The sequence below is a fragment of the Curcuma longa genome, chromosome 20 (genome assembly GCF_044706935.1).
Source record: "Curcuma longa cultivar G26 ecotype Majalengka, Jawa Barat chromosome 20, ITB_CL_G26_1.1, whole genome shotgun sequence".
NCBI classification, from domain to species: domain Eukaryota; kingdom Viridiplantae; phylum Streptophyta; class Magnoliopsida; order Zingiberales; family Zingiberaceae; genus Curcuma; species Curcuma longa.
In genome coordinates, this window is record NC_133880.1 from 10,256,871 (window position 1) to 10,284,302 (window position 27,432).

Here is a 27,432-nt window from a genome sequence, read left to right on the forward strand (position 1 = left end):
TTTGATTGCTCAATATCACTACCAAATATTTCCCTTACATCATTTCTTATATGATTCTTGTTTCCAAGTTAACTATTTATTATAAACTTCTTGATTAGTCAACTACTAACTTATCATAGTTGATTGATTTTATCAATTGAGTTGATTATTTGGCTTCCAATGACTACTTGAATCAATTAATCTTCCATCTAGGCAGTTTGTTAGATCAATGACTCTTTTCTTGAAGTGCTCTAGTAGTCAATTAATCATATTCATTAGTTGATTATTCTTTTCTCAATTGATTATCTAGTTTACTAATCCATATTTAGAATTCTATTTGTTAGTAGTTTAGTTTAGTCAAATACCTAATCAGTTAAATCATTAGTTTAGTTGATTGAAATATTGACTCTGACCAACACCAAGATCGATTCCTCGCCTAAGTCAAATCTAACCATAACTCAAATTACAAGTTACTCATAAACTCTTTATCTTACTTAGCCTTCCTTGCCAAGAGGCTCATGTCTTTAGGATTTTCTTATCTCACTAAGAAGTCTGATTTTTGAGATTTCCCTTACAAAAGACCCACTTCCTTATTTGCTTATTATCGATCAACTTATTTCTCCTTTACGCTTTACTTTTATTTATTTTACCACTTATATTTCTCTTTCACATTTTCTTTGTTTAACCTCTAATAAATTAAAATAGTATATTTACCCTTATACTTTACAAAATGAAAACAAAACATAGCTTGATTTTCTCCCAAGTTTTTTTTTTTTTTTTTTGCATGTATTGCCCATGTGACCTAAAGTTTACTAATTTTTTTCTTCAAATCGTCTCTTAAAATTTTCATTAATATATATGCAACCATTTAACATTTTTTATTTTACTATAAAGTGATCCCTCTCCAAGAAATTTTGTGATGATTAAAAAGAATGAAACAGACAATTTGGGAATTTTGATAGTAAATAATAATATTAAGGTGTTTTGAGATTAACACAAATTTAAGGGATATATTTATAAACTTATTAAACCACAAGGGCATTTTAATTAGTTTTTGGCTGTAAATTTACAATTTTGTCCTTTTGAACACCTCTAAGTCAATCAATGCCCGTGGATCGCGAGGGGAACTTTATGCTTGTTTGAAACCAACAACTAATGTTTGAACCAGTTAGAAAGATTAAATCATAAAAAATCATGAAGAACACCAAGAATGTTAATTAAACATGATGAAAATCTAAATACAATTAAATATGATGACTACAACCCCCGATCAATTTTATCACAGATGTCTCCGGAAAGACGCATCGGCCCCACTGTAATTATACAAGGAGAAGGTCATACAAAAAATAGTCACCCTGAACCAAGTGACTCACTAATTCTACCTGTCTATCAAAAGTAAACGAGACAGACGTTTTGTATTATACACTGTGGCATCTTATGTACAAATTGTGGTCTCATCTCAACAGAAAGAACGTTATTTGACCAACATAATCCATGAACTCGATTCACGCAAGGCAAAAACACAACTTGAGCTCGAGGAACAGAGATCAATCAAACCTTTTTCTTTCTAGTGGCATTTTCTTCTAAATGATTTGTGGCTCACCTCAAACCTAGAAAAAGGCTTCACCAACATTCATTACGGGCTTTGTTGACACAATCACGATGTGAGCTCTTTTTGCCTGACGCGTAGAAAGCAACCAAACGGGAGTTCAGAGCCATTTCTGAAGGGTGGTCACAAGGAAGGAAAGGCTATAGTTTTGCTAAGCACGAAAAGCACGAGCGTCAGCTCAAGGAAGAAAATGGTATTCACCAAGGTTCGGTCAACTGTCCATCCAAAGATTGTGATACCGCCGGGGTTGGACTGCAGATAAATAACTGTAAAAATAGTAGAAAAGAAACATAAGTAGAAGACCATGAGAGAATAAAAACCAATTTGTATCGTTGGCATTCTGAATCTTCTGGCAAAAAGAAAGCCATATTCAGAAGAACTTTATTATGGCGGTCAATGCAAAACCAACGTATATGATAATTAAATAATGACTATTCCATAACATACTTATCATTGGATAGTATGCAGCAGTTTCAGTTGCATTAGTCTGTGGAAACAATCTGATATGCTGGATTAATAGAAAAGAATTTAATATCAATTGGAGATGTGGGACTACCTCAATATAGGAAAACCTTTCTTTAAACATGTTTCAGAAAGTTTTCCAACACATGAGGTGGTATTTTATACTGTCTAGAGGATGAAAAACAAATCCAATAAGGGGCTCAGAACTTTTTTCCTCTCTGCACTGGACAAATGGGAGGGAAAGAACAGTCAAAATAGCTACAGATGAAATTGACAAAGTGATAGACAGGCTAGCAAGTACAAAAGGGCAACTCCTAGAAAAAAGTAAAGGAATTTGCAAACTTATCAGTCCAAACATCTGACAGAGAAGCTATTCATCTCCGGCGTAACTTTGTGGAATGCTCATTTCTGATTGTTGCAACTTCTTGGAAGATTTCTGATTGTTGCAACTTCTTGAAGCATTGGAAATTATTTAGGAATTTGTAACTGTAAGACATCAAACTCAGGATTTTTAAGCAGTTCAACAGCTTAGGCGTATCTCACATACTTAACAAATGTCATGAGACTTTTGGATCCCAGGTCCCATAGGCTGAGTAATGACCCCTAGAATCCAGCATTCTAAAGAGAGATTGTCAATCAACACTTGAGAATGCTAACACTTATGCCAGCATAAAAAAAAGAAAACTCAGTCTTTGAAAACAGGTATCAATGCTTAGTTTATATGCTCTCATTGTTGTGATTCCTTTGAGCCATTTCACAGACTGGCTTATTAATAACTGAAACGTGGAGAAACGGCAATCAATAACACAAAGGCAGAACCAAATTAGAAATTCCAAGTTGCGTCACTGTATGTATTCTATGGAATTGATTCTGATAAAAGAAAGAAGTTTTAAGTCATACAAGGAAAGCTAAGCTGTGTGAATACAGCGCCGGTGGCAACATTTTATAGGTGAGTCCCTTCATCAGTTTCATATGCATGAATGCTAAGCACACAATCAAACCACAATTGCACTTCAGCATGTATTTGCAGTGACAAAAAAGGTTGCTTTAAACCTAATTTAGATTTCTGAACCTAAGTCAAATTAACTAATTTCATATAGAACATAGACTGTTATATATGAGGCCTATAATTGGTGCACAAAGTCAAATTATGCCTCAAAAAGAACTTCAAAATAAAAGATTGTGAACATTACATACCAAGGGCTTGCCGCTTGTGATATGAAGTAAAAGAAGTTAACTGAGCATTGTTATAGGTTGTCACATTTTCTAGTGATTCCAGATCACTTTCAGAATAGTCTCTTAAAAAGGAACTTGCCGAAACACCCTCGAAATTACCAGAACCATTTGCAGTTCTCATTTGAGACCCAATCGGATAGCATGTCGCATAGGCATGCCATCTACTTGCTAAGGATGCAATGCCTTGAGCCCTATGAGAAATTTTTGAAGCTGCATTCAAACAGAGAACAACAACAACAACTTGAACAACAGAAGACACCTGTTAACATGAAAACGCAAATTAATTTTCATATTCTAGAGATACTTTTGCAGGAAATTCAGAATTAGTATGTGAAACTGAAAATTGTATGATAATAGTTTATACTTACAGCTAAGCTTCCAGCATTTGTGAAATTAATATTTCCACTATATCCAGTGGTCTGGAAAAGGGTGACAAATTGGCTCACTGTAACAACCAAGAATAGCAAAAGGAGGAATATGCGGAATCTATGACTGATTTTTGAAAGATAAAAGCGTAAGCGCATATGTTCCTCCAAACACAGAAAAGTTTCTATGTCTCTTTCCAAAAATTTTCCATAGTCTTCGAAGTGAATAATTTGCAAATTACACACAAGATTGAATAACAGACAAGCTGATAAAAGAATGATTGTTAGATAAACCCATGACAACATTGAAGCCATCAAAACGGCAGTGGATCTCCATGCAGACTCATGGAAGGTGTACACAAAATGGACAGTTTCACGAGCAGTCATTACAATGAAGCATGGCAATATCCACCGAACTAACAAATGGAAGAACTCCTGCCATTTGATAAACAATAAAATTCTCAATAACATCAAAGGTCAAATTTTCACTGAGAAACAAATGGAAAAGACTCCACCAAAACGATAAATGTAGAATGAAAAGATGGAGCTAGTACAAGAATTGGAATTAGATGTTAATATCAGTTGTTCCTTGTTTTGAGTAGAAAGAAACTGTTGAAAAAAAAGTACGGAAAATATAGTAGATGTTCTTATACAAGCTTACATCAAAGATCTGTCATATGAATTATTTGGCCTTATCGAGATGGTGGATCTTAATACATGAACTTCCAAGAAAACAGTGGAAATTAAGAAAGATAATTGAACTGATTGGTCAAATATATATTCTATGCTCTAATAAAAGGAAGAATTCTGAAAGTAATTTAGATTATGGTCTCCATCATAATATTGCATGCCCTTAACAAAGAACAAATTCTGAACTTGTGCCTTCAAAATTTAGATTCTGGTGAATACAATATGTTATTCTCTAAACAGTACGACAATTTCTGAACTTCTGATGGTATTTATGGTCTCCCAAGAAGACTTTTCCTCCATAGCATCATGAAGACTTTACATAAAATCTTTTCCAGTGTATTCTTTTCCTTAATCACGTTTTGTACTAGCACAATACAAAAAATGGAGGTGATAGCTCAATAGAATGGGGTTGTATTGTGCCCATTTCTCTTGGCGTGTGTTGTAAAAATCTAAATCTAAACATTTAAACATATGGATTTCATAGTGTAATCAATATACATTGTTTAAGTCTGTTAATATAAATTTTGATACTTGACATCTAAAACAGTTTTTGTAAGGGGGAAGAATAACACATTGGACAATCAAGAAGCAATTAATTGTATTTGCATGTTGCACAAATGTTTTAATATCATAATAAAACTACTAGATAATCCACGCTTGACAAATCATTTGTTCTGTATGCTAGTCCACTATAATAATTCATATAGCATGATATACAAGGTATATTAATCAGAAACAAAATTGGAGGTAAGTTGCATATTTGTCAAAATCCAGAGGGATCAGTATTAGCCATGTCAAATTGCTAGGATCGGTAAAATTGAAATTATTGAGAAAAATGAAAAAATGTCAAAAGAATAGTTTAATATAAAAGATGACAAATGATCTTCAATCAGAATAAGGATATATGTTATGTTCATGAAATAACATAACAATGCAATATAATTAATGAATAGTATAATTAAATAATTATCCATATTATTATTGATTTCATATTATTCTTATTAGGTTAATAATGTTATATCATTGTTGTTACCATTTAATAAGATAATAACTAAAAAAATATCAATTAATATTATATAATTAACCTAAATGTATATCTTTTAGAATATTGATAGATAATAAATCAAATTTATTAGTGCAGAAGTAATAATTAATATTTAGTATTCTCTATTGTTAAACCAAATAGATTATGTATAGTTTTTAGCACAGGTATCCAAGTTATCCAATCTGAGAAGAAGCTTACAATCCAGCAATGGGAATATTTAAAATGTAGGTTATAGAGAACTGCTACATTTCTTTCACCAAATATATCCAGGCAACCAAAGATGTTTTGGTACACCTGAACAATAATATACCCTCAGATCCTGCTGCATCTGGTCCAACTGACCAAAAAAGTAATAAAAATAAAAATGCATCCAAGCAACAAAAGTCCACAAAAAGACAAAAATTGTTTTCATAACAAGTGGTCTAATTTTTTTTAATAGATAAGTGCATGACTAGAGGGGAGATGAATAGGCACAAACCTGTAAATAAAAATTTTAATTTTGCTTTTGCAAATGCAAGACTTTAATATGTTAGTGTGCTTTAATATTTGTTAGTGTACAATGGAAATAAGATAGATAAAGATAACAAACAATAATACAAGTCCAGAGGATATAATGTGGTTTAGATCTCACATTTTACTCCATGACCTACTGACTCATTAGGTGAGTCACTCCTTGAAAATCCCCTACAACAAAAAAGACTCCTTCCAAGAGGTGGAGCAATCTCATACATAAATATCTTATTGTTCTCTTTTACAAATTAATAGGAATTAAAATATAAGAGAAAATACCAATAATAAATAAAAGAATAATCTTTCGAGAGTACCAACTCCTTCTAGGTCCTCAATGGCGCCTCTGAGCACGAAAATATAACTATAAAAGGAAAAATTAAAGCATATCTATTAAAATGTTAATCTTGGAAGCTTATTCATAGTAATTGTTTCTCTTCAGTCGCCTCAAAATCATTCTAGTTTACATCAATTGACTCATCTTGCATTAATCAACTCAATTGGATGACCTTATGACCTTTTTCTAATTGACTCAAATCCTTAATAGTCGACTTAAATTTGTGACAGTCAACTCATAACTTTGTGAATTGACTTTTTCATCTAATGAGAACTTTGTGAGTGGATTTTTGTCCAATAGTGTGTGATATTTTCATAGATGACATGGTTTGAGTTGACTCAATATATTCTAGTTGAGTCAACTCAATTCCCACTAATAAGATTTAAGTTAGGTAACGACTATTTTGGTCGACTCAATTCAAACCAACCAATTAAATAGTCGACCAAAACAACTTTAGTCAATTGGATTTGAGTTAACGCAAGCTAGAATAAAATATTTCAGTCGGCTACCGAATTGATTTGACTATTCAGTCAACTAAAACAAACTTCAGCTGACTAAATCTACTCGACTTCATCCATAACTTTGACCAAGAACACTTATTTCTTGGTGCGAAGACATCTAACCCAAAAAAAAAAAAATCCAAGATTAGATTTACTCATAATTTTGGTTTAAAATATCGAGTCGTGCCCTCAAAGCGGATAGTATTTACCATTCTAATGCAGGACCCGCATCGCACCACGACCACGAGGTCCGCAGTAGCCTCGCGAGGTCGCCACAAGGCCCTCCGCAAGGCAAGGAGGGTGTCGTGACCCTCCGCAGGGTCGTGACAGCCACATTTTCTTTGGTTACATTTTTATTTTTTAAATATGTATTTTTTATTATAAATAAATTGTTAATTATATATAATAGTTATAATTATTATTAATAATAGCTATAAAATATTACAAATTATTTTTTAATTTTTAAATAATTTTAAAAATTAATAAAATATTTTATAAAATAATTTAAATTCTTTAATATAAAAATAATCTAAAAATTTTCCAAAATATAATTCTTAAACATTTCAACTAAATTTTAAAAAAATTAAAAATTTACAAATACATTCAAAAAATAATTTAAGACTTTCAAATAATTTTATAATTATCTTTAAGCCTTTTAAATGATTTTATAATTTTAAATTTAGTTTTGAATTTTGATAATTATTTATTTTTTAAAATAATTTTTACAAAAATTTAATAGGCATTATCTTATGAAAAAAATATAAACTTATCACCTCAAAATATAACATCAATAGTGAGCATATTTAATAATCAAATATTAATAAAATTAATATACATTTATATTTAAAAATAAAAAAAATATCAAAATTGGATTGACACAATACGATACGATACTAAAACTATATCGTTCTAGTCCAGGATTGAAACTCTAACACCGGTTGAGATTTTAAACCATGCTCGTAATCTCTTGCATCTCACATTTCTTCGAGTTTTGATGTCAACGATGCTTCTTGCCCTCGGGCCAATCTCAACAAGCCTCTAATATTCGAAGTGTATCCCTTCAAGCTTAACCTTTTCAATCAGTGTTTGAGTCATTGAACCAACATCTCTTGAACATGTGGATCAACCTCAACACCTATCAAATCATTAGCTACCTACTCCATAATAATTCTCCTAGGAGATTTTACCTTCAGGTCTTCTTCAACATGCCAGGAGTCCTCGCCTCCTCATCTTCTACATTTGCCTAGAAGTCTCACCTCCAAGTCTTCATCAATAACACATGCCACACTCTTGGCCAACACCTATTGATATTCTATATTTACCAAACATTCTTGAAATTTTGACAACACCAATTAAACTTCTTCTATATCTATCAAGGACCGTTTAGATTTTTTCCAACACCTACTAGATTTTTCTATTTACCAAGTAGCTCTTGAATTTGTATCTAGTACCTTTTGAACTTTTCCATTTGCCAAGTAACATTTGGACTTTTCCACTTGGACTTCTTCATTTGCTAAGTATCTCTTGGGCTTTTCCTTCTACTAAGTACCTTTTGAACCTTCCCCTTGCTAAGTATTAATCAACCTTGACCTACTTGGAATCTTACATTTGGTATTGATATACAAAAAGTGTATCCAATGACCACGTGGTCAACTTGCAACTAGGTAATCCCCCTTTACTTGGCTTTAAACCAATCACAAGCTTAAGTAAAAGTTTAAGATTTGAACTAGTTGATGACATGCAACTCGGGAGTCCATCTCACAATTGAAGGCTTCACAACCATTAAGGCTTAGGTAGCTCAATCACTTTTAGGCAACCACAACATCATTACAAGAAGTCACATGCCTAAAGTAAAAAGACAAAGGTCAGAATCACTTAATGTAATCTTTTATGACTCTTGTGCCTTCAAATCTTCAACTCCACGAATCCACCAAGCTCCAAATTCAAGAACCCAATCCAAGCAACACCTCAATACAAGCCTCCATCCATCAAATCTACTGAGATCCTCCTCAAGCTTTAGTGCAACAATCGGATCCAAGTTAAACTCTCAACACAAAATCTCGACAATCGCCGCATCCATGAATCAATCCTATCAAGTCCATCGAGCTCATACTCCACTCAATTCAGGCCTCTAACTCTCAAGCACATGATCTCCATGATAGTTATATCTACAAGTTCCATGAGCTCCAATGGATGTAAGCCTTCAGTTCTTGAGCATGTCTTCACAATCGTCATATGTATTATCCAACTACTGCACCAATCAAAATATAAAACATAGCTAGCTTCAATATTATTGCCAAAATATCAAAACAACTTGGCCTAACTCAACCACAAGGAAGAATTCATTTCCCCAATGAGCTAAGTTATAGTTTTATATAGTCATACACTATGGTCTTATATACTAATATACTATAATTTTTATATTCATATACTAGACTTTGAATTTTAAAACCTATATTTAAAACTTGAAATTGTAGCATGATTGTTTAGAACCTCAATATGTAATTTGCAAAATTCAAAAAAGTGGTACATTGAAATATAAATTTTCGATATATAGATATATAAGACTAAGGTATATGAGTACATAAAACCACAGTATATAATGTATTTTTTTAAATACAGACATTTGTGCTAGTGGAGCTTTAGATTAGTGTTTGTATGATACAAACTCCATCCAAAAGATCACCTTATAGAGGGGATTTCATAGAATTTCTCCCAAGATAATATGAGATACTCCCTTTTCCATCCATGACGCATCTCATTATTGGTTCAAAAACTTCAAAGGTCCAATGATTTGCTATTCCATACTAATCTGATTGAACGTCGTCAATCTTAAACAAGAAGGAAGAATTCTTCGTCAATTGGTATGCTCTCAACGAAGGACTTACTCATCTGATTGATCGTCGTCACCCTTAAACAAGAAGCAACAAGTCTTCATCCACTGGCATGCTCTAAATAAAGACGAAGAGAAAAGGAAATGATCCATCTAACAGCAAAAGAAGAATCGCAATCGACCCAACCTGGATTTTGCGGACATACTCCTTCTGGAACCTCTCCACATAGCCATGGTGCTGATCCACGAACAGGAACCTCCGAATCCCGTACTTGAGAAGGTTCCGCGAGATGCAAGCGAGCGAGACAGCGGCGAGCAAGACCTGGGAGAGGAGGACGCATAGCTCGAACTGCTGGACTTTGTACTCGGCGCAGACGGAGTGGGAGCACTGGGAGAGGCCGATGGCGGCGGATGGGACAGCGACGCCGAGGAGGAGGAAGGCGGTCCAGGAGGCGGCCAGGCGAGCCCGCGAGGAGGAATCGGGGAAACCAAACAGGGCGAGGAAGCCCTCGAGGCAGCGGAGCGCGCCGTCCAGATCCTTCTCCCCGGATCCGTACTCTACTTGCACAAGCGGCGCCTCGTCGGCTCCGGCGTCCATGACCGGGATTAATTGGGAAGCAGAGCAAGAGAGGACGGCGAGCCGGCTTTATAGTGGTAGGTCGCCAACCGTCGTCTGCTAGTCTACGACGCTACTCCGTTCGTACTAGAAGACACGACGTGACACGCGAAGGCGCAACATTTGTCTCTCGTTTGCCGTGACTTGAAGTTGCGGGTGACTGGGAGAGGTTGATTACTTGATTCGACGAGCAATCTGGGGAAACGTGTCCAATTGTCTTGATGTAACTAAAATTAAATGCATGTCATATGTCTGTAATTTTTTATTTATTTTTTCTTGGGCAAAAACAATAACAATAAAAAAGATTCATTATAAAATTAAACCGACAAATTTTTGCAACTTAGCCATGTTAATATTTGTAATTATATAGAAAGGTATTTTACGATATTTACATATAAAGGTATATCGAGAGAGAGATAGAGAGGGAGAAACAGTAAATTAATCATATTTGAATATTATTAAAATTTAAATTTCTATTGTTATCTCATACTTAAAGATAGTCTTAATATTTGCAAAGAAACAATTGCAAAGATGATGCTTGTGCTTTATTTAGAGATATAAGTGAAAGGTATCGACTAGCTTGTTTATTTGTTCTTGTTATGTGTGTGCGTTTTTAGTTCTATCTGCTTCACCCTTTCGTATTCCTTTTGTTACTCCATTATTATAATCTAAAATAGCTCCGCGACTAATAACGACGTCAATAATCGTAGGAATTTCGAAGAGACTAACTTGCAAGGAACCTTCAACTCCGGCATGACTAGCTAGTCTTTTTGTTTTGGAATTTTTCTAATTATCAATGGTGGTTCATTTAATTGTTTGTTTTGAGATAGTAATCAACTTTAAAGTGGGCAATTGATCTTATATGCGTTTCTGCTTTCGTACAATATTGTCGACTTTTTCATATCAAAGTCTCTCGTGCTTGAAATTTTATGAAAATAAGGAGGTTTTCCAATAACTAACCTTTCAAACTTGCCACAATTAACCAGCCATTTTTACAGATTTATAGAAGCTCATCACAAACGCAACCACTTCCCTTGAGGGCCTATCGTGACCTATCCCAATCATCGTATGATGCACCAACAAGCATGCAAGAGCAGCAATACATTCAGTATCGATCGCAGTTACACAGGGAATGGCAATGGTTTCACTCTAACAGTAACTGTAAAAAATAAGTGTACGTGCATAGTTTATAATACTGAAATGTTGTTGCATGCTAACATAATAGGCTCAAAACAACTAGTTATAGCTTAGATTTAGGTAAGGAAAGAGCTTGGTTTATAAGCTCCCTTCTCAAAATCTTCCCTGCTGGCGACTTTGGTATCGAACTGACAAATACAGTCCGTCTAACTTTCTTATATGGTGCAACCTACACGAAAGCAAAGTGTTATAGACAATACTTGACGTTTGCTTCATAGTGATAATGAGATTATTCTATGTGAAAACAAAACAAAATGTTATAGAATGCTAGCAAGGAGTCCATATTGAGTGCAGCTTTCATTATCATATGGTAGCCTGAGCTATCAGATATAGGATCCTAGCATGACTGAATTAACTATAACGAATGAATTTACTTGATCCAACACAAGGGACAAAGATGTACCTGTTTTCTGACAAAATCTATAATTTCTTCCTCAGTTATAGTGCTTCCAGGTTGTCTAACCACAAATGCCAAGGGTATCTGTCCAGCCTCTTCATCTGGATACCTGCCAAGTGAAAAAATATATATATATATCTTCCAAGTTTGTGCAAAAACCACTTCATAATAGCTTCAGTAACAATCAGGCATGCCGTCATTAAACTGAACGCTTTGATGTGACACAATTGAATAAAACATTTGAAATCTTTGATGAAAAATTCTTATACAATCTATTTTAAATAAAAAAATATTTACAATAATTATATTAATTATTATTAATCTATTTAAGATAAAAATATATATACAACTAATATTACATATTACTGTTAATCTATAACTAATAAATTATGATAAATTAAATCTTGAAATCTCAGTCATAATTTCTATCATAATTTTATCAATAAATTATAATAAATTAGATCTTGAAATCTCAGTCATAATTTCTACCATAATATTATCAATTGATAGCCCACAATCTCTGTCATTGATACCCCTCTTCAAATTGATGCCCGATGATCAGAAAATATCAATTTGGTAATCAGAAAATGATGTCGTTATCGTGAAGAGCTTAGTAAATACATCAGCAGTTTGTTGATCAGTAGTGATGTGAGGCAGAGAAATAACATGAGCATCATATGCTTCACGAATAGAGTGACAATCTACTTCTATGTGCTTAGTGCGCTCGTGAAACACTGGGTTAATTGTAATTTGGATAGCACTAGTATTGTCTGCATGAAGCAGAGTAGGTTCCATTTGAGAAAACCCAAACTCACCCAATAGTCCTCGAAACCAAATAATCTCAGAACATGCAGAGGACATAACACGATATTCAGACTCAGTGGAGGATTTCGACACACGATCTTGCTTCTTGCTTTTCTAAGAGACAAGAGAGTTGCCCATGAACATGCACCAGCCAGTAATAGAACGTCAAGTATCAGGACAAACAACTTAGTCAGCATCACTATATGCAACCAAGTGAATAGGAGAATCCACAGAAAAGAAAAGACCTCTGGTAGAAGTGTTTTGCAGATAGCGAACAATGCGACGAGCAACAACCAAGTGAAGGTGCCGAGGGGCTTGCATAAATTGACTAACTTGTTGGACAACAAAAGAAATGTCAGGTCGAGTAATAGTCAAATAATTCAAGCTCCCCACTAAACGTCTATATAAGGAGGAATCAGGGAGAAAATCACCCTCATCACGACGATATTTAACATTCACTTCTAAGGGAGTATCAACAGATCGACCATCTTGAAAACCAACCAATGTAATTATCTCCTGAATGTATTGATGTTGATTTAAGAAAATACCAGCCGCTGTAGAATTCACTTCAAGGCTTAAAAAATAGCGTAATGGACCCAAGGTCCTTCATGTGAAAAGAGCTTTGAAGGCATTGTTGAAGTTGAAAAATCAATTCAAAGTCAGTCCCTGTAATAATGATATCATCAACATATACTAAGAGCAAAACAATTCCTTTAGCAGTCTTGCAAAGAAACAATGAAGAATCATATTGACTCAAGACAAAAGAAAAGTGAATAAGCGTGGATCGAAACTTATTGAACCAAGCACGCGGAGCCTGTTTTAAACCATAGAGTGACTTTTTTAGTTTACAAACATCAGAAGAGGGTGTAAAAAATAATCCTAGATGGTGGAGTCATATAAATTTCTTTCTTAAGATCCCCATGTAAAAAGACATTCTTAACATCCATCTGTCGTAATGACCAACCCTTAGAAGCAGCAATAGCTAGAACAAGTCATACTGTCGTCATTTTTGCTACTGGTGCAAAAGTCTCCTCATAATCAATTTCATACTCTTGTCGATTTCCGAGTGCCACCAACCTTGCTTTGTATCGATCAAGTAAACCATCAAATCTCAGCTTAATAAAATATACCCATTTACAACCAATGGGTTTGATACCAATAGGACAAGGAACAATATCCAAAGTATGATTTTCTAGAAGAGCTTAAAGTTCCTCTTGCATAGCTTTCACTCAACATACATATTTAGTAGCCTAAGAATAAGAGATAGGAACTGTAATATCGACTAAAATTATAGAAAAACCATACCAATTAGGAAAACGACTGATGCGATTAGATCTTCGAGGAACCACTGAAGTGGTCACTGGATCAGGGTCGGAAAGGATTTACAATAATGAGGATTGTCATCACTGATAAACAAAATCAGTTTTAAAACGCTCAATGGAGGGAGATGTATCATCAAAGCTAGGAAGAACACTATTTGAAGAGAGATCTTACTGATGAAAATAGTACTCATGTTCAAAGAAAATTATATCTCTAGAAACACACAATTGATTAGTGTTACCATCATAACACAAAAATCCTTTGTAAGTAGTACTATCTCTCATAAATGCACACTTTACTAATTGAGTTGTAGGCTCGTGGTGTTCATGTGAAGGTAAGTGAACAAAACAAACGCATCCAAAAGTATGTAACATATGATAATCAGGTTGCATACCAAAAAGACGAAAGTAAGGAGAATCAAAATTCAATTATTAAGAATGTAGCCGATTAATCAGAAAAACTGCAGTCGACAGTGCTTCCACCCAAAATCTTGGCGGAATTGATACCTCTAAGAGTAAAATGCGAATTATATCCAACAAATGACGATTCTTTCATTCAACCACCCCATTATGTTGAAAGATATAAGGGCATGATCGTTGAGATATAATGTCTTTCTGTTATAAGAAAGCTTGGAAATCATGCGAGATATACTCACCACCATCATCAGACCGTAAAACCTTAAAGAAGCTAAAAAATTGAGTCTCAATATAAGCTACAAAAATTCTAAAAACAGTTAACACTTCAGCTTTGGTACGTAAAAAATATATCCATGTGAAACGACTATAGTCATCAATGAATGCCACGAAATATTTGTACTACGCATGTGAAATGATAGAAGTAATACCCCAAACATCACTATGTATAATGTCAAAACATGAATTAACACGAGTATCATAAGTAGGAAAAGGTAACACTTTACTCTTTTCTAGTTTACAAACAGAGCAATCAAGAGATAAACTATTAGAACACTGATTTTTATTACCAAGAAAACCATGATTTATTAAATGAGACAATATCACATTATTTGGATAATCCAAACGTTTATGCCAAGTGTTTGCCTTATTTTTAATAATAATAGAAGTCAAAGATAGAGTTTTAGGAATAGTAAATTGCAATAGAAATAATCTGTCCACTTTAGGCCCCTTCGCGATCACCTTATTAGTAGTAGTCCTAAAGCAATTATGTGATGATTCACTAGAGACTTTTGTATCATATTCTACTATTAATAAAGATAAAATTTGATTATTATATTTATTTCATGTTTATGCCAAATAACTAAACATAATAATGTCCTTAAGTAGTATGTTATAATCTACATCATATCAATTAATTGAATTGATAGTGAGATGATGTAGAGAACACTACCCTTAATTATTTCTAGTCAAGTATTAATATTTAAGGACAATATTAATACATTAAAATTAGCATGTAGGTCAATTGATTACTTGATCTTACAAGTCATGGATATATGATATCACGTTGACACATGAGTATATATTAGAAAATATATACTGAATTGACCTGTCATGAGAAAGTTTCATGGATCGTTATATGAATGTCATAAACTTTCTCATGTGACTATTGGTATGAATAGTTCTTAAACCTGAAGTCACTACGGTTTCCTATATAAGGAGTTGTGTACTTTGGTATCGTCAAACATCACCCGTAATAAAGTTGACTATAAAGGCGATCACTGGGTATGCAACGAATTATGCGAAGGGATGTGAATGATGTAGATAAGATCTATCCCTCTCATACAACGGGAGTGATATCTGTGGGCTCCTTGATCGAGTAGAACTATTAAATGCATGGTCATGCTCAAATGAGTTAATATGAGATATTGAGCTCATTTGCTTGAGTGAGTCTATTCGGGGATCAAAAAACACAAAGATTGATATCGAGGATGACACGGTCTATGCTTCATTGATCAATCTAGATATCAAGGATAGAATGACATCATCATGCATTATAGTAGTCATAGAAAGGTTAGGTCAAATTTCGACTTTCTCGTCATTTGGATAGCAATGATGCATTACTAGATGTTGCTCATTGTTTATGTGTCTAAAGCGGTTTAGATACATTACCAACGTTACGAGAACCTATTGGGTCACACACAAAGGATACTATGCTTCAGAAATTGATTGATTTTAGTTTGACTAAAATATGATCCGAATTGGATTAATTGAATTAGACTCAAATGAATCCAATTGGATTATGAGATTGAATCTAATTTGAGTTAAACTCATTTAGATTAGACTCAACCAAATTTGAATACGATATTAATTCATTAAAATATTTAATGAATTAATAATAGAGGAAGGCCAAAAATTCTCTTCATTGGATGAAGAGAAGATGAAGAGCCAACATGAGAAACATGTGTTCTATTTGAGTTTTAATTGATTTTAATGTGCGGAAGCTAAAAAAGCAAAAACTCTTCATATTTATGAGATTAATATAAAAGGTTTTTCTTGTATTTTTCAAAGATACAAGGCATTTTGAGCTATCTTCTCCTTCTTGGCCGAACACCCCCTTTTCTTCCTTATTTTGGTTGAATCTCCTTGTGTGACTATCACCACAAAGGCGATTCTTCTTCGAAGTTTGAGATCGTGTTCGTGTGGATACGCATAAAAGCACGAACACTTGAACATGCAAGAGATCTGACAAATCGAGGATGAGCAGGCTAAGTGAAGGGCACGCTTTAAAGGTATAAATCTATTAGATAGATAAATTGAACTTTGTACGAGTTTTCTTTCGTATGGATCGCTCGTTGGGATCCTTTTTCCGCTGCAAATTTTGTTGTTTGTTGCATAGGATTCCCTACACATCTTCCCTGACCTCTGATCCTATACAAGACAACCACGGCGAGAGAAATTTACATCACAATTATTATCCATCAACTGCCCAGCAGAAATTAAACTAGTAGACAATTCAGGAGAGACAAACACATGGCGAAAGGAAGGTCCAATATCACCAATGGTTGTAATTAGAAGATTACTACCATTGACAATCTGAATATTTTGTTTACCAATATACCTCTGAAGATTATGCAGCCAATCAGGTGATCCAGTCATATGATTTGATACCCTAAAATCAACAAACCAAGGAAAAGAAACGATCTTACCTTGACCACGAGTAGAAAATGTTATGATGATCATCTGTTGAATCATTTCTGGAGTAGCAAAAGACTAATTTATGTCATTAATTATGGATGTAGAATTAATAGTGGTAGGGTCTAAAATAGCAGCCTAAAAAGCTTTGACTTCGTCGATTTACTGGGTGTGGAGTGTTGGGATCGTCCCGGTGCAATGCGCGTGTTCACACATTTCGAAAACGTGCGCACGAAAATAAAACAATAATTAATACTAATTATTACAACACACGCATACATAGTCAGAAAACATCAAGAACAAGAAATGGCAGAAATTTAAAATTTTACAGAATAAACTATTCTACGCGCCTAGCGTATGACGTTAAGCGGGAAGGGCATCAATTGCACAGTCCTCGTCGGAGTTCCGTCTCTACTGGTGATCTACGTTAAGTGATCTTCAGAACGGCTTCCAAAGCCTCAAGATGCGTCACAATCTTCGGTACTAGCCGACGAGCAATAACAACCGATACAACAGAAAACTCTAATATTAAAAACACGCAACAACACATGTCGCGATCATTTCCAAGGCTTTATGTCTATCACTAGGAATAAAATTCTAGACAATACAGAAATAAGGAAAAGGACTGGAATAGTTTTCGAAAAACAAGAAAATCATCGTAGGCATATGGTGTTCTAACAACAAAACCCTAACAAGTATCCGATCTTCCAGAAGTCGTAATTTCTCCGGCCAACAAAGGGTTAATGGCACCTTCTCCGGCGAACAGTTTGGTGGCAATAAAGGGGCTGAGCAAATACTGAACCTGGGCAAAACCCTAGCTTTGACGAGGCCATCCGATGACGACGGATCAGGGTGACGAAACAGGGCAATGGCGGCGATCAAAACAACAGAGATCAGAGGAGAAGAGGAACTCACCACGAGGATTCCTTGTTCTCGACAGCGTCGATCTTCGTTGATTGGCCGAGAGCAGAAGCTACCAAGGCGTCGTCGTCAGCGGCGGTGGCAGAACAGGGCAGAGAGGAGGAGGGAAACTAGGGTTTGCTCGTGCTCTTCCTTTGACGCTCACGGCTTATTTTAAAGCCTCCGATGAAACAGTGCGAGGTTTTCACCGTTGGATGCGAAATCACGAAGAAATCGCGATTCTCGTCCATTGGTTTCGGCAAAATCGCGAGTCGCAGGGACAAAGTCGCGGGCAAGCGTCACGAACGCGTGAGGGCGGTTTGGGCGCATGCTGAACCGAAAGGGAAAGAAAGAAACCCTAATTAAATCGGATGATTTTTCAGGGTTACTATAGCAAACCGGTTCGATGACCAAATGACCTCCGATTTGACCCAAACCAGTTTTGTTCAATTTGTCTTCGCAAGACGAAGCTCCTCATCTCTTCTATTTTGTCAAAATAATTTCCATTACAAATCAAACCAAGTTGGTTCAATATTGAATTACTTGGTTTAATAACCAATTCTTTTCTGATTTAAACCAACCCAATTTTTTCTATTATTTGGTTCAACCAAACTAACATTCTCCTCAATATGAGAATCAAATTCTCAAACTCATTTTAAGTCCTTCAGAAAACTTCTAGTGCGTGTGACCTAATAGGTTCCCGATTATGTTGGCCATCTGTAATTAACCATTAATTGCGGAATGATCATAAGTGACATCTAGTAGTACATCATGATCCCTAATTGACCGAAAAATCAACGATTGATTCTAAAATAATTTCTAAACCTTTCAGCAACTTTAATGAATATGCCTCGTTCCTTTCACCATCTTATACCCACTTGGTTCAGGACATGATTTATATATGTCAATCCCCACTAGGCTGACTATGTCACACATAGCCCAAACTCCTTTTTTGTCCTGTAGATTCAAATTACTTGTACATGTGTCTAAAAGTATTATACTCTTAACATGTGTTGCTTTGGCTAAAGACTTCTGGTAACAACCCTAATAAGCGACTGCAGGGTATATGTCTCTTTTAACAAAGAGCGATGAATCCTATGTGGGCTATTCAAACACCTTCAAGCACTTCGACTTATACCCAATCATCCCGGGTCCACACCTTATCAGAGATGTCTGCTTAAGATGTCAAAGTATAAGCCTCCATGACCAAGGTGACTTGAATACCGCAAGTCCAAGGAAACTTGCACTTAAGCTGCATTGAGATCTTCATTGACATATGTATAAGAACCATATGAAGTTCTCAAGGCAGGTCACTCCAATGAACTGATTACCTTTAATCAACATCCATGTTTAACTCTCAATATCTAATGTCTGTAGCTAGTGAGAACAACTGCTTATCAAACCAAGGAATTTAAAGCGTGCTAGTCTTAACAGAATCGATGATGTCCGTATTCATCAATTCATCGACTAGGGATAATTTCAATACATTCATAATTACACATGTAGAGATACTCATAAGTTGTGATCCAATCACAAATTCTCTCATGCTATGAATCGTATTGCGAGCATTCAGTAGATAAGTTTAAGATCCAATCAAACGTAAGAAAATATGCACTTAAATAATGAATTTTATTTATTATTAAACAAATTAATAATATAACCATAAAACGATTGCCTTAGGACACATCTCAAACATAACATGTAGGACATTACATGATAATATGTCCATTCTGTTTACAATAATTGCATAATTTCTTATCACAATTACAAACAATATGCCTCAACTCTTTGCAACTATAGCACCGCATTGCCCCTTTCCTCGGTTCTTCCCCTGAGCAACATAAGCAAATTAACAACTTCAGATATCTCCTTGGATGAACCTAAAACATCTTGTATAGTTATTCTTTGTTCTTCATATAACAATTCTCCAAGACATATATCCAAGGGACAAGATTTCTATTCAATAATCCAGCTCGTGCAACTTCAAATTCTGACCTTAGTTTTAGCAAAAATTGATCGCATCTACTATCTTTCATGAATTGCTTGAAGGCTGGCTAAGACATCTTTAGGTACAGTTGAATAGATAAGACTAGAATATTCACTCCATAGATTAATAAATCTAGAATAATACTGCTCAATAGGGAGATTACCTTGACTAAAATTACCAATCTCCGGCTCTAGTTGAAATCATCTTGCAGTGTTATCTTGAAGATATATGCGTTGCAAATAATCCCACATCTCCTTAGCTGTACTAAAGGACAATAAATTGTTCATCATATGAGGTTTAATAGAACCTAAAACCCAAGAGATGATTCAAGCATCCTTTGTCTCCCAATGATAAGTTCTGTACCTTCTTTAGGAGCAGGAGCAGACTCGTCAATGTGATTCAAAAGCTCCATCTCTTTCAGAAATATTCTGAACTGAAATTCCCAAACTGCATAATTCTTTCCTATAAATTTGACAGTCAGAGTCTCTGTAGATATTCTTCCAAGAAAATTCTAACTCATGCAACTTTAAATTATGACCTTAGTTTCATCAAAAACTGATCGCATCTACTATCTTCATGAATTACTTGAAGGCTGACTAAGATATCTTTAGGTACCTTTGAATAGATAAGATTAGAATATTCACTCCATAGATTAATAAATCCAGAATAATACTGCTCAATAGGGAGATTACCTTAACTAAAGTTACCAATCTTCAGTTCTAGTTGAAATCGTCTTGCAGTATTATCTTGAAGTTTATATGCGTTGCAAATAATCTCACATCTCCTTAGTTGTACTAAAGGAGAGTAAATTGTGCATCATATGAGATTCAATAGAACCTAAAATCCAAGAGATGATTCAAACATCCTTTGTCTCCCATTGGCTAAGTTCTGTACCTTCTTTAGGAGCAGGAGCAGACCCGTCAATGTGATTCCAAAGCTCTTTCCCTTTTAGAAACATTCTGAACTAAAATTCCCAAGCTGCATAATTCTTTCCTATAAATTTGATAGCCAGAGTCTCTGTAGATATTCTTCCAAGAAAATTCTTAGCGGTCATTTTTCCAAAAAAATGAAATCTCAAAGCTAAAGTTGTTGATCAAAAATTAATCAAATCAAAAATTGAAAGCAAACTAGAAAACTTTGTAAGATAGAAAAAAACTGACATAGATTCAAAAATTCAGTTATGAATTTCAAAGACAGACTCTGATACCATGACACAATTGATAAAATAGTTGAATGCCTTTTCTTTGATGATCTTTCCTTTAAATAAGAATTCTTGTACAATCTATTTTAGACAAGAAAATATTTACAATAATTATACTAATTACTACTAGCTTACTTAAGGTAAGAATACATATACAGCTAATATTACACATTACTGCTAATCTACAACTAATAAATAATCTTAGTCATAATTTATGTCATAATCTTATCAATAAATTATGATAAATTAGATCTTGAAATCTCAGCCATAATCTTATCAATTGACAACCCACAATCTCTGCCATTGATATGATGTATTTTCTCTCTAACGATCAACATGGCAAAAATGGATGTAGTATTAGTGATCTAGGGTACAAGAGAGATTCAAATAGCAAATGGATACGAAAAGCTCAATAGCGGGCAAAAGGGAAGAAGGATTTATATAGTGACATTTAATACCTAAAGACATTAGTTGCCTATGAAGCAACAACAATAAGAGTATTAAAAGAGGTGGATGAAGGCCAACCAAGAAATGCCTGTTTATGTATGATGCAATTGGGATTTCATTAATTATATGGATAATTTACATTTTAATAAAATTAATCTTCAATAAGTGTTAGCACATACAGTTACTGAGTAATTTTATATTTAAGGTTTCAAGCTGTCTAAATTGTCTAACAATAGACTCATGACTGATTTCTGGTTTTTCAGATGTCTTCGTAACCTCACTTGCATCACTGTCCTGTTTTCCTAAAAAGTCAATACCCCAGTCCAACCAACCAACCAAGACAATTAGTCGGCGAATGGTCACTTTTCAAAGAATTTGTTTATGGTACCCACAACTATAGGATCCAATTTCCACCATCCCAATTTGAATTTTATCTGCCATTTTCTCTATACATGGCACATATTCTTCCCATGGCAAAGCTAGTTGAATTTTCGTGCCAGTCCACACAACCACTGCAAGTCAGGCTACAAACATTAGATCCTATTTGGTGTTTTAACAATGCTTGTCCAGTAATACTATTGCAAGTCATACGAGTAATGCATCCTCAACAAACATTACAGATTAATCGATTTGAATATGGGCAATGGAAATTTCACATTGACCATACCCATGTCCAGCAAAAAAAAGAGCTCCTGCTAATAAGCTGTTAGTACAGAAACATGTGCAGCCAAAACTAAACCACATTTCAAGTTTAATTTGATGATCAAGGTTGAGCCTTGTGTTCGGCATTGACAACCAGCACAAAGCAATATCAAAATCTTATATAGATCTGAACATATTAGGCTTACATATAATTCAATGGTGGATGAAATTCACATGTCTAACCCCGAAAATTGGGACTTGTGACTTGTATTATAGGAAAAGATTCATGTAATCAACTCTACACTAGCAATTGTGGGTGTCAATGTCATGAGCAATATTTCTTATTATAATGGATGGATTCTGACTTATTAGACTGTTCAAGAAAAGTGTGGTGATAACAATAAAGAAGTCAGGCACCTCACCCTTGATCTTATCTCTTCATTATATCCTCTTTATTCTGTGGTGTTATCCTTCTAAACCATAAGAAAGAATATTGACAAGCTTCCCATGCTTGCAAAAGTGAGAAGCCACTTTCGATATTTAAATTAATCAATTCAGCACCAAAAGTGAGCAATAATCCAAAGTCTATTTGTCACTGGTTCAATCACTTCAATCTCTAGTTAATTTACTTTTCTAGCAAATATCAAAATTGCGAGACTCAATTTGGAAATTTACTCAAGTATTGAGACTGATCCAACTGATCAAGTGACTAAGCATGGATGATTAACTTAGGAATTTAGGATTTATATGAAAACAGATACAAAAGATCATTTTGAAATTCATTGAGAATTAGGAAACTAATCAATCAATCAAATAGATAGACTGCCCTTTAAACCATCTACGCTAATTAATTTGACTCTTCAAAACATAAAATCTATGGGCTCTTTTATACATGCTAATACATCTCACTCTATGTTTTTCATTCTATCATCTTTTGGGGCTAGCACGTACTGATTATTGTATATTAATATTTTTATTTTATCCTTTCAAGTAACTCTATGTATTCATCTTAGTATCCTCATCTTTGGCACACCAATTTAAACATGCTCATACATCTCACTCTATGTTTTTCATTCTATCATTGATTGGCACTAAGACCTAGTTACTCTTGCTTATTAATATTTTTATATTGTCCTTTCAATTAAATCCATGTATCCATCCTAGTATCCTCATTTTGGTATACCAATTTCTTGCTTATGCCACTTCCTAGCAATTAAAAGACTCTGATACATAACATATAGATTATGGAAGGTCATATGATGTCTTATAAATATTTTATTAGGTCCAAACGGATACACAATGAACACAAAAAAACTCAAAAGATCTCCATTTAAACTACTCATTCTTTTATCTTATAAGTAATATTTTCATCAATATCTCCTTATCTCCTTGCTGAATAATAGATCACCTAAGCTCTTGCTTACATATTTCCTATTTATCCATCTTAACTCCTTGATTATTTTCAAATTACTAAATCACATTTCATATGATCAGTTTTAGTTCTATATAAACCTTGTCTTGCAAAGTCTCTCCATAATTAAACTTGGAATTTATCCTTGTCTCCACACCAAGAAGGTTTATGTCAAATATCATTGGATCTTCTAGTACAATAAAAAAAATAGAGATTTAAGGGAAAACCTTCAATATAAATTTACTTATTGTAGTTTAATAGTTATAGGAAGATCACTTATCACGCTTCGGTAGCTATAACACTAGTAACTACATTATCAAACATCTCTTTGTTACACTAATATAATTACTAGATATTTCTTTATTTTCTAAATTACATCATAATGATTTTATAATAAGCTTCTAAGTAAAATCATATGCAAATCCTTTTCTCTATACTTCTTCTATCAATTGTCTTAGAAAATAAATGGCAGATGACATATTTCTAAATATGAATGAAATGGTTCTGTGTTTGTTGACTTCTTTCATTCCCTCTACTAAGTCTTGAAAGTTTCATATATGACAACAACTCAATTCCTTCATAATGAAACAAAATTGTATATATATCTCTATGCTAATTTTTTCTAGATTCTTCAGGAATCTTTCTAATCCTCAAAAATTTTATTGAAGAACTTAGTTAACCAAATTGTACCCTAATCTCTTAAATTCTTCAAAATTTAATGTTATCCAAACCTACATTTTTATGTTGATTCATATATTTGAATAATTAAGCATATGGAATTCATACACAGTAAAAATATTCACAAAGTCAAGATATACATACGGAACAACAGCTGCATCAGCAATTTTTGGGTGGGAAAGAAGTATTTGCTCCAATTCAGTGGGAGGAACCTGAATATTAGCGCATAAAAATAACAAAAATTCAAAAAATGTCAATGACAGTAAGAATGAGAAATCAGAATTCAAGGTTGCACACCTGATATGCTTTATATTTGATTAACTCCTTTAACCTCATCAACAACTAGAAGAGGAAACCATCATGGTCAAAATAGCATAGATCACCAGTCTTTAACCAACCTTCAGGGTCCAGATGGAGGCAGTTGCCTCAGCATCACCAACATAACCTTAACCAGGATTCTTTGCAAATTAAAACAATAGATGTATATAGCTTTTCTCATGAAAAAAATGCACAAAAATCATTTGAAAATTCAGCTAGGAAGTACACCTTGCAAAGTTATAAACATGTAAACAATGTTTTCCTTCCTAGGCAAATTGGCATTTGCCCATCCAGATAAAATGTATATAGCTGTTTGCAAGTTATAACATTAACCAGGATTCTTTGCAAATTAAAACAATAGATGTATTTTTTCTCATGCAAAAAATGCACAAACATCATTTGAACATCCATAGGCAAGTTATAACCTTAACCAAGATTCTTTGCAAATTAAAACAATAGATGTATATAGCTTTTCTCATGCAAAAAATGCACAAACATCATTTGAAAATTCAGCTAGCAAGTACACCTTGCCAAGTATAAACATGTAAACAATGTTTTCCTTACTAGGCAAATTGGTGTTTGCCCATCCAGATAAAATGTAAAAGCATTAAACCCAGCACAAGCCATAGAAGTATTTGGATAACAGTATAGTGATGAAGAGATGTATTAAAGTACTAGTAGCAAAGTTAACATATCAAGAAAAGAGATTTACTATATATTCCAATTTTTGGACTTAGTTTGGAACAATTCTGTAGCTATAATTGAGAAACAATAAAAATGAACAATTGTCAGATGAATGTATAACAAAATTATAATGCAATTTGTTGGTTGAGGTGCTTAACTCTGACAAAACAGGAAAATAATAGAAAATCATGTCATTTTCTTTTTTGATATTATAGCACATATTTTAGATATTGTTCTTTATAATTGTCATAATTTTGTTAATAATTTTCTTTTTGTTCTTTATATTATTAGAACACTTTGATTCAATTAAATAGCTAATATAACATTTATAATACTATAATCATCCACATGTATAACGAGTTTATATCACATTTCTAGTATCAATTTGATCCTTATTCAATTGTTGAATAATAAAAGGGCAGCCCGGTGCATAAAGCTCCCACCAATGCGGAGTCTCGAGAAAAGTCGGACTACATTGGATCTATTGTACATAGCTTTACCAAATGACGCCTATAATATAATCAAATTTGTTACATGGCTCCTTTGAAAATTTAAAATAGGTTTAAGACACTTTATTTGCTCATTTATTTATTTGTCTATTAAGTGTTTCAAAATAGCAATATAAACCACAATAAAATAAGAAAACAACACAATAAAGATCCTTATTAGAGGGATAACTAGAGATAAAATGTACGTAAATTTGATGACTGATTAACAATCATCTCATTCATCGCTCTCTTATTTGTTTCCCTTTCTTTGGTCATTCTTGTTAGACTGATGCTCCATTTCTTTTTCCGCAAATATAATGAATCACGATCTCTTTAATTCTGGTCATTTTGGCACCAATTAATCAAATGTCAAAGTGAACATTTTCAATTGGATTAAGCCTAAATGGCATTCAAACCTATTTCATCACCCTTAGCATTATCAGGCAATCTTTGTCACAATGATTAATCTTATCCTTCTATTGAACTTTGTACAAGGTTATATCACTAGTAAAGTTCTATCCCCTTTTATACAGAATTTGGATTATCAAAAAAATAAGTTGCTATGTGATCACTATAGTTGTTTGAAACCAATTTATTAAAAGGGAATACAAAAGTTAGACTCCTTAGAATTTATAATTCTCATACCACCAGTTTAAATGTTTTGGATTTATGTATAAATATTTTGATTTCCACTTCCCATGTTCAACACAATTACAAGAATAGTTGTTTGGACCTGGGCAACCAAACATGAAGATTCCCCATTGATTAAGAAATTTTTGTCCATTCGAGATGAGATTCTTACTTCTAGTGGTACGGTTGAGCTAGCGGCGGCTTGCCTCCAAAGTTGGTTTGAGCAGCACGATAGAGGTGCCCAAGGTTTGACTTTTTTAGGACTCAGGCCACCAAAAAACGATGGACAAGTGTGGTTTGGAAGTCATACATCCAACCTCAGCCTGTGTTCATGGTATGGTTTTTGGTACATGGACGTCTTAAGTCACGGGATAGACTATCGCATGTACAAAACAAGATCTATGTGTTTTGTGGAGCTGTAGAGGAGATCTTGGACTACTTATTCTTTTGATGCCAGACTAGCAGCCTGTTATGTTATAAGGTGCCGACTTGACTTGGGATAAAGCACGAGATGAGCACACATCAGAGGATGATGCGTCTTCAAGCAATAGTTTCGAGGTACTTAGCTTTTAACCAAGGGACGACACTTAGCCATGTCATGAATGATTTACCATATATGGATGACTAGGTCTGTTTGACATAAACATAGATTGGATACTTATTAAGATATAGACAACATTTATTCACTTTTGATTCCTAGTCAGAATTTCATGTTTTTGGGATGGGCTCTAATATGCCCAACAGAAGATATACATTCTTCTCTTATATATTTTCATTTACCCATAAAAAAAATACAAATATATTTGATATCATAATAAAATTCATAAGTATGATGATTTCAAGAATTTATAAAATATACTTTCCAAGTCCTACCTCTTGTAATCTTTTAGATGTTGTAATTCCTTCCTAATTTCCCAAAAATAGTTATGCAAATAGGAATTTTATTTTCAAGACTTATGGGCTTTTTGAAAGTTATTTTGATAGATCTTTTATTTAGGAGAATAAATTGATTTTGAGAGTTTTTAATTTAATAATTATCTTG

The 27,432-nt window shown here is 33.9% G+C and overlaps 1 protein-coding gene and 1 long non-coding RNA gene across 2 annotated transcripts; both read right to left on the minus strand.

The window, feature by feature from the left end:
- Positions 1-1,249: 1,249 nt before the first annotated feature.
- On the minus strand, positions 1,250-10,305 carry LOC141812863 (uncharacterized). The gene is made up of 4 exons (XM_074700813.1): positions 9,751-10,305; positions 3,655-4,086; positions 3,248-3,545; positions 1,250-1,854 (listed from the first exon to the last, which is right to left on the minus strand). Exons 1-4 carry the CDS (start codon positions 10,159-10,161, stop codon positions 1,712-1,714), a joined length of 1,284 nt encoding a protein of 427 aa, XP_074556914.1. The 5' UTR covers positions 10,162-10,305; the 3' UTR covers positions 1,250-1,711.
- A 995-nt stretch (positions 10,306-11,300) lies between these two features.
- LOC141812847 (uncharacterized) lies at positions 11,301-24,603 on the minus strand. The gene is made up of 4 exons (XR_012600356.1): positions 24,568-24,603; positions 24,415-24,482; positions 11,780-11,882; positions 11,301-11,545 (listed from the first exon to the last, which is right to left on the minus strand). It is a non-coding gene; the product is annotated as an uncharacterized LOC141812847 (long non-coding RNA).
- Positions 24,604-27,432: the final 2,829 nt, after the last annotated feature.

Excerpts from the sequence above, each read along its gene's own strand:
- LOC141812863 (XM_074700813.1), bottom strand. The coding sequence starts at position 10,161 with ATGGACGCCGGAGCCGACGAGGCGCCGCTTGTGCAAGTAGAGTACGGA. Across the intron at positions 4,087-9,750 it reads AGTATGTCCGCAAAATCCAG|GAGTTCTTCCATTTGTTAGT; the intron begins GTTGGGTCGATT and ends ATCAAATGGCAG. Across the intron at positions 1,855-3,247 it reads TCACAAGCGGCAAGCCCTTG|TTATTTATCTGCAGTCCAAC; the intron begins GTATGTAATGTT and ends CTATTTTTACAG.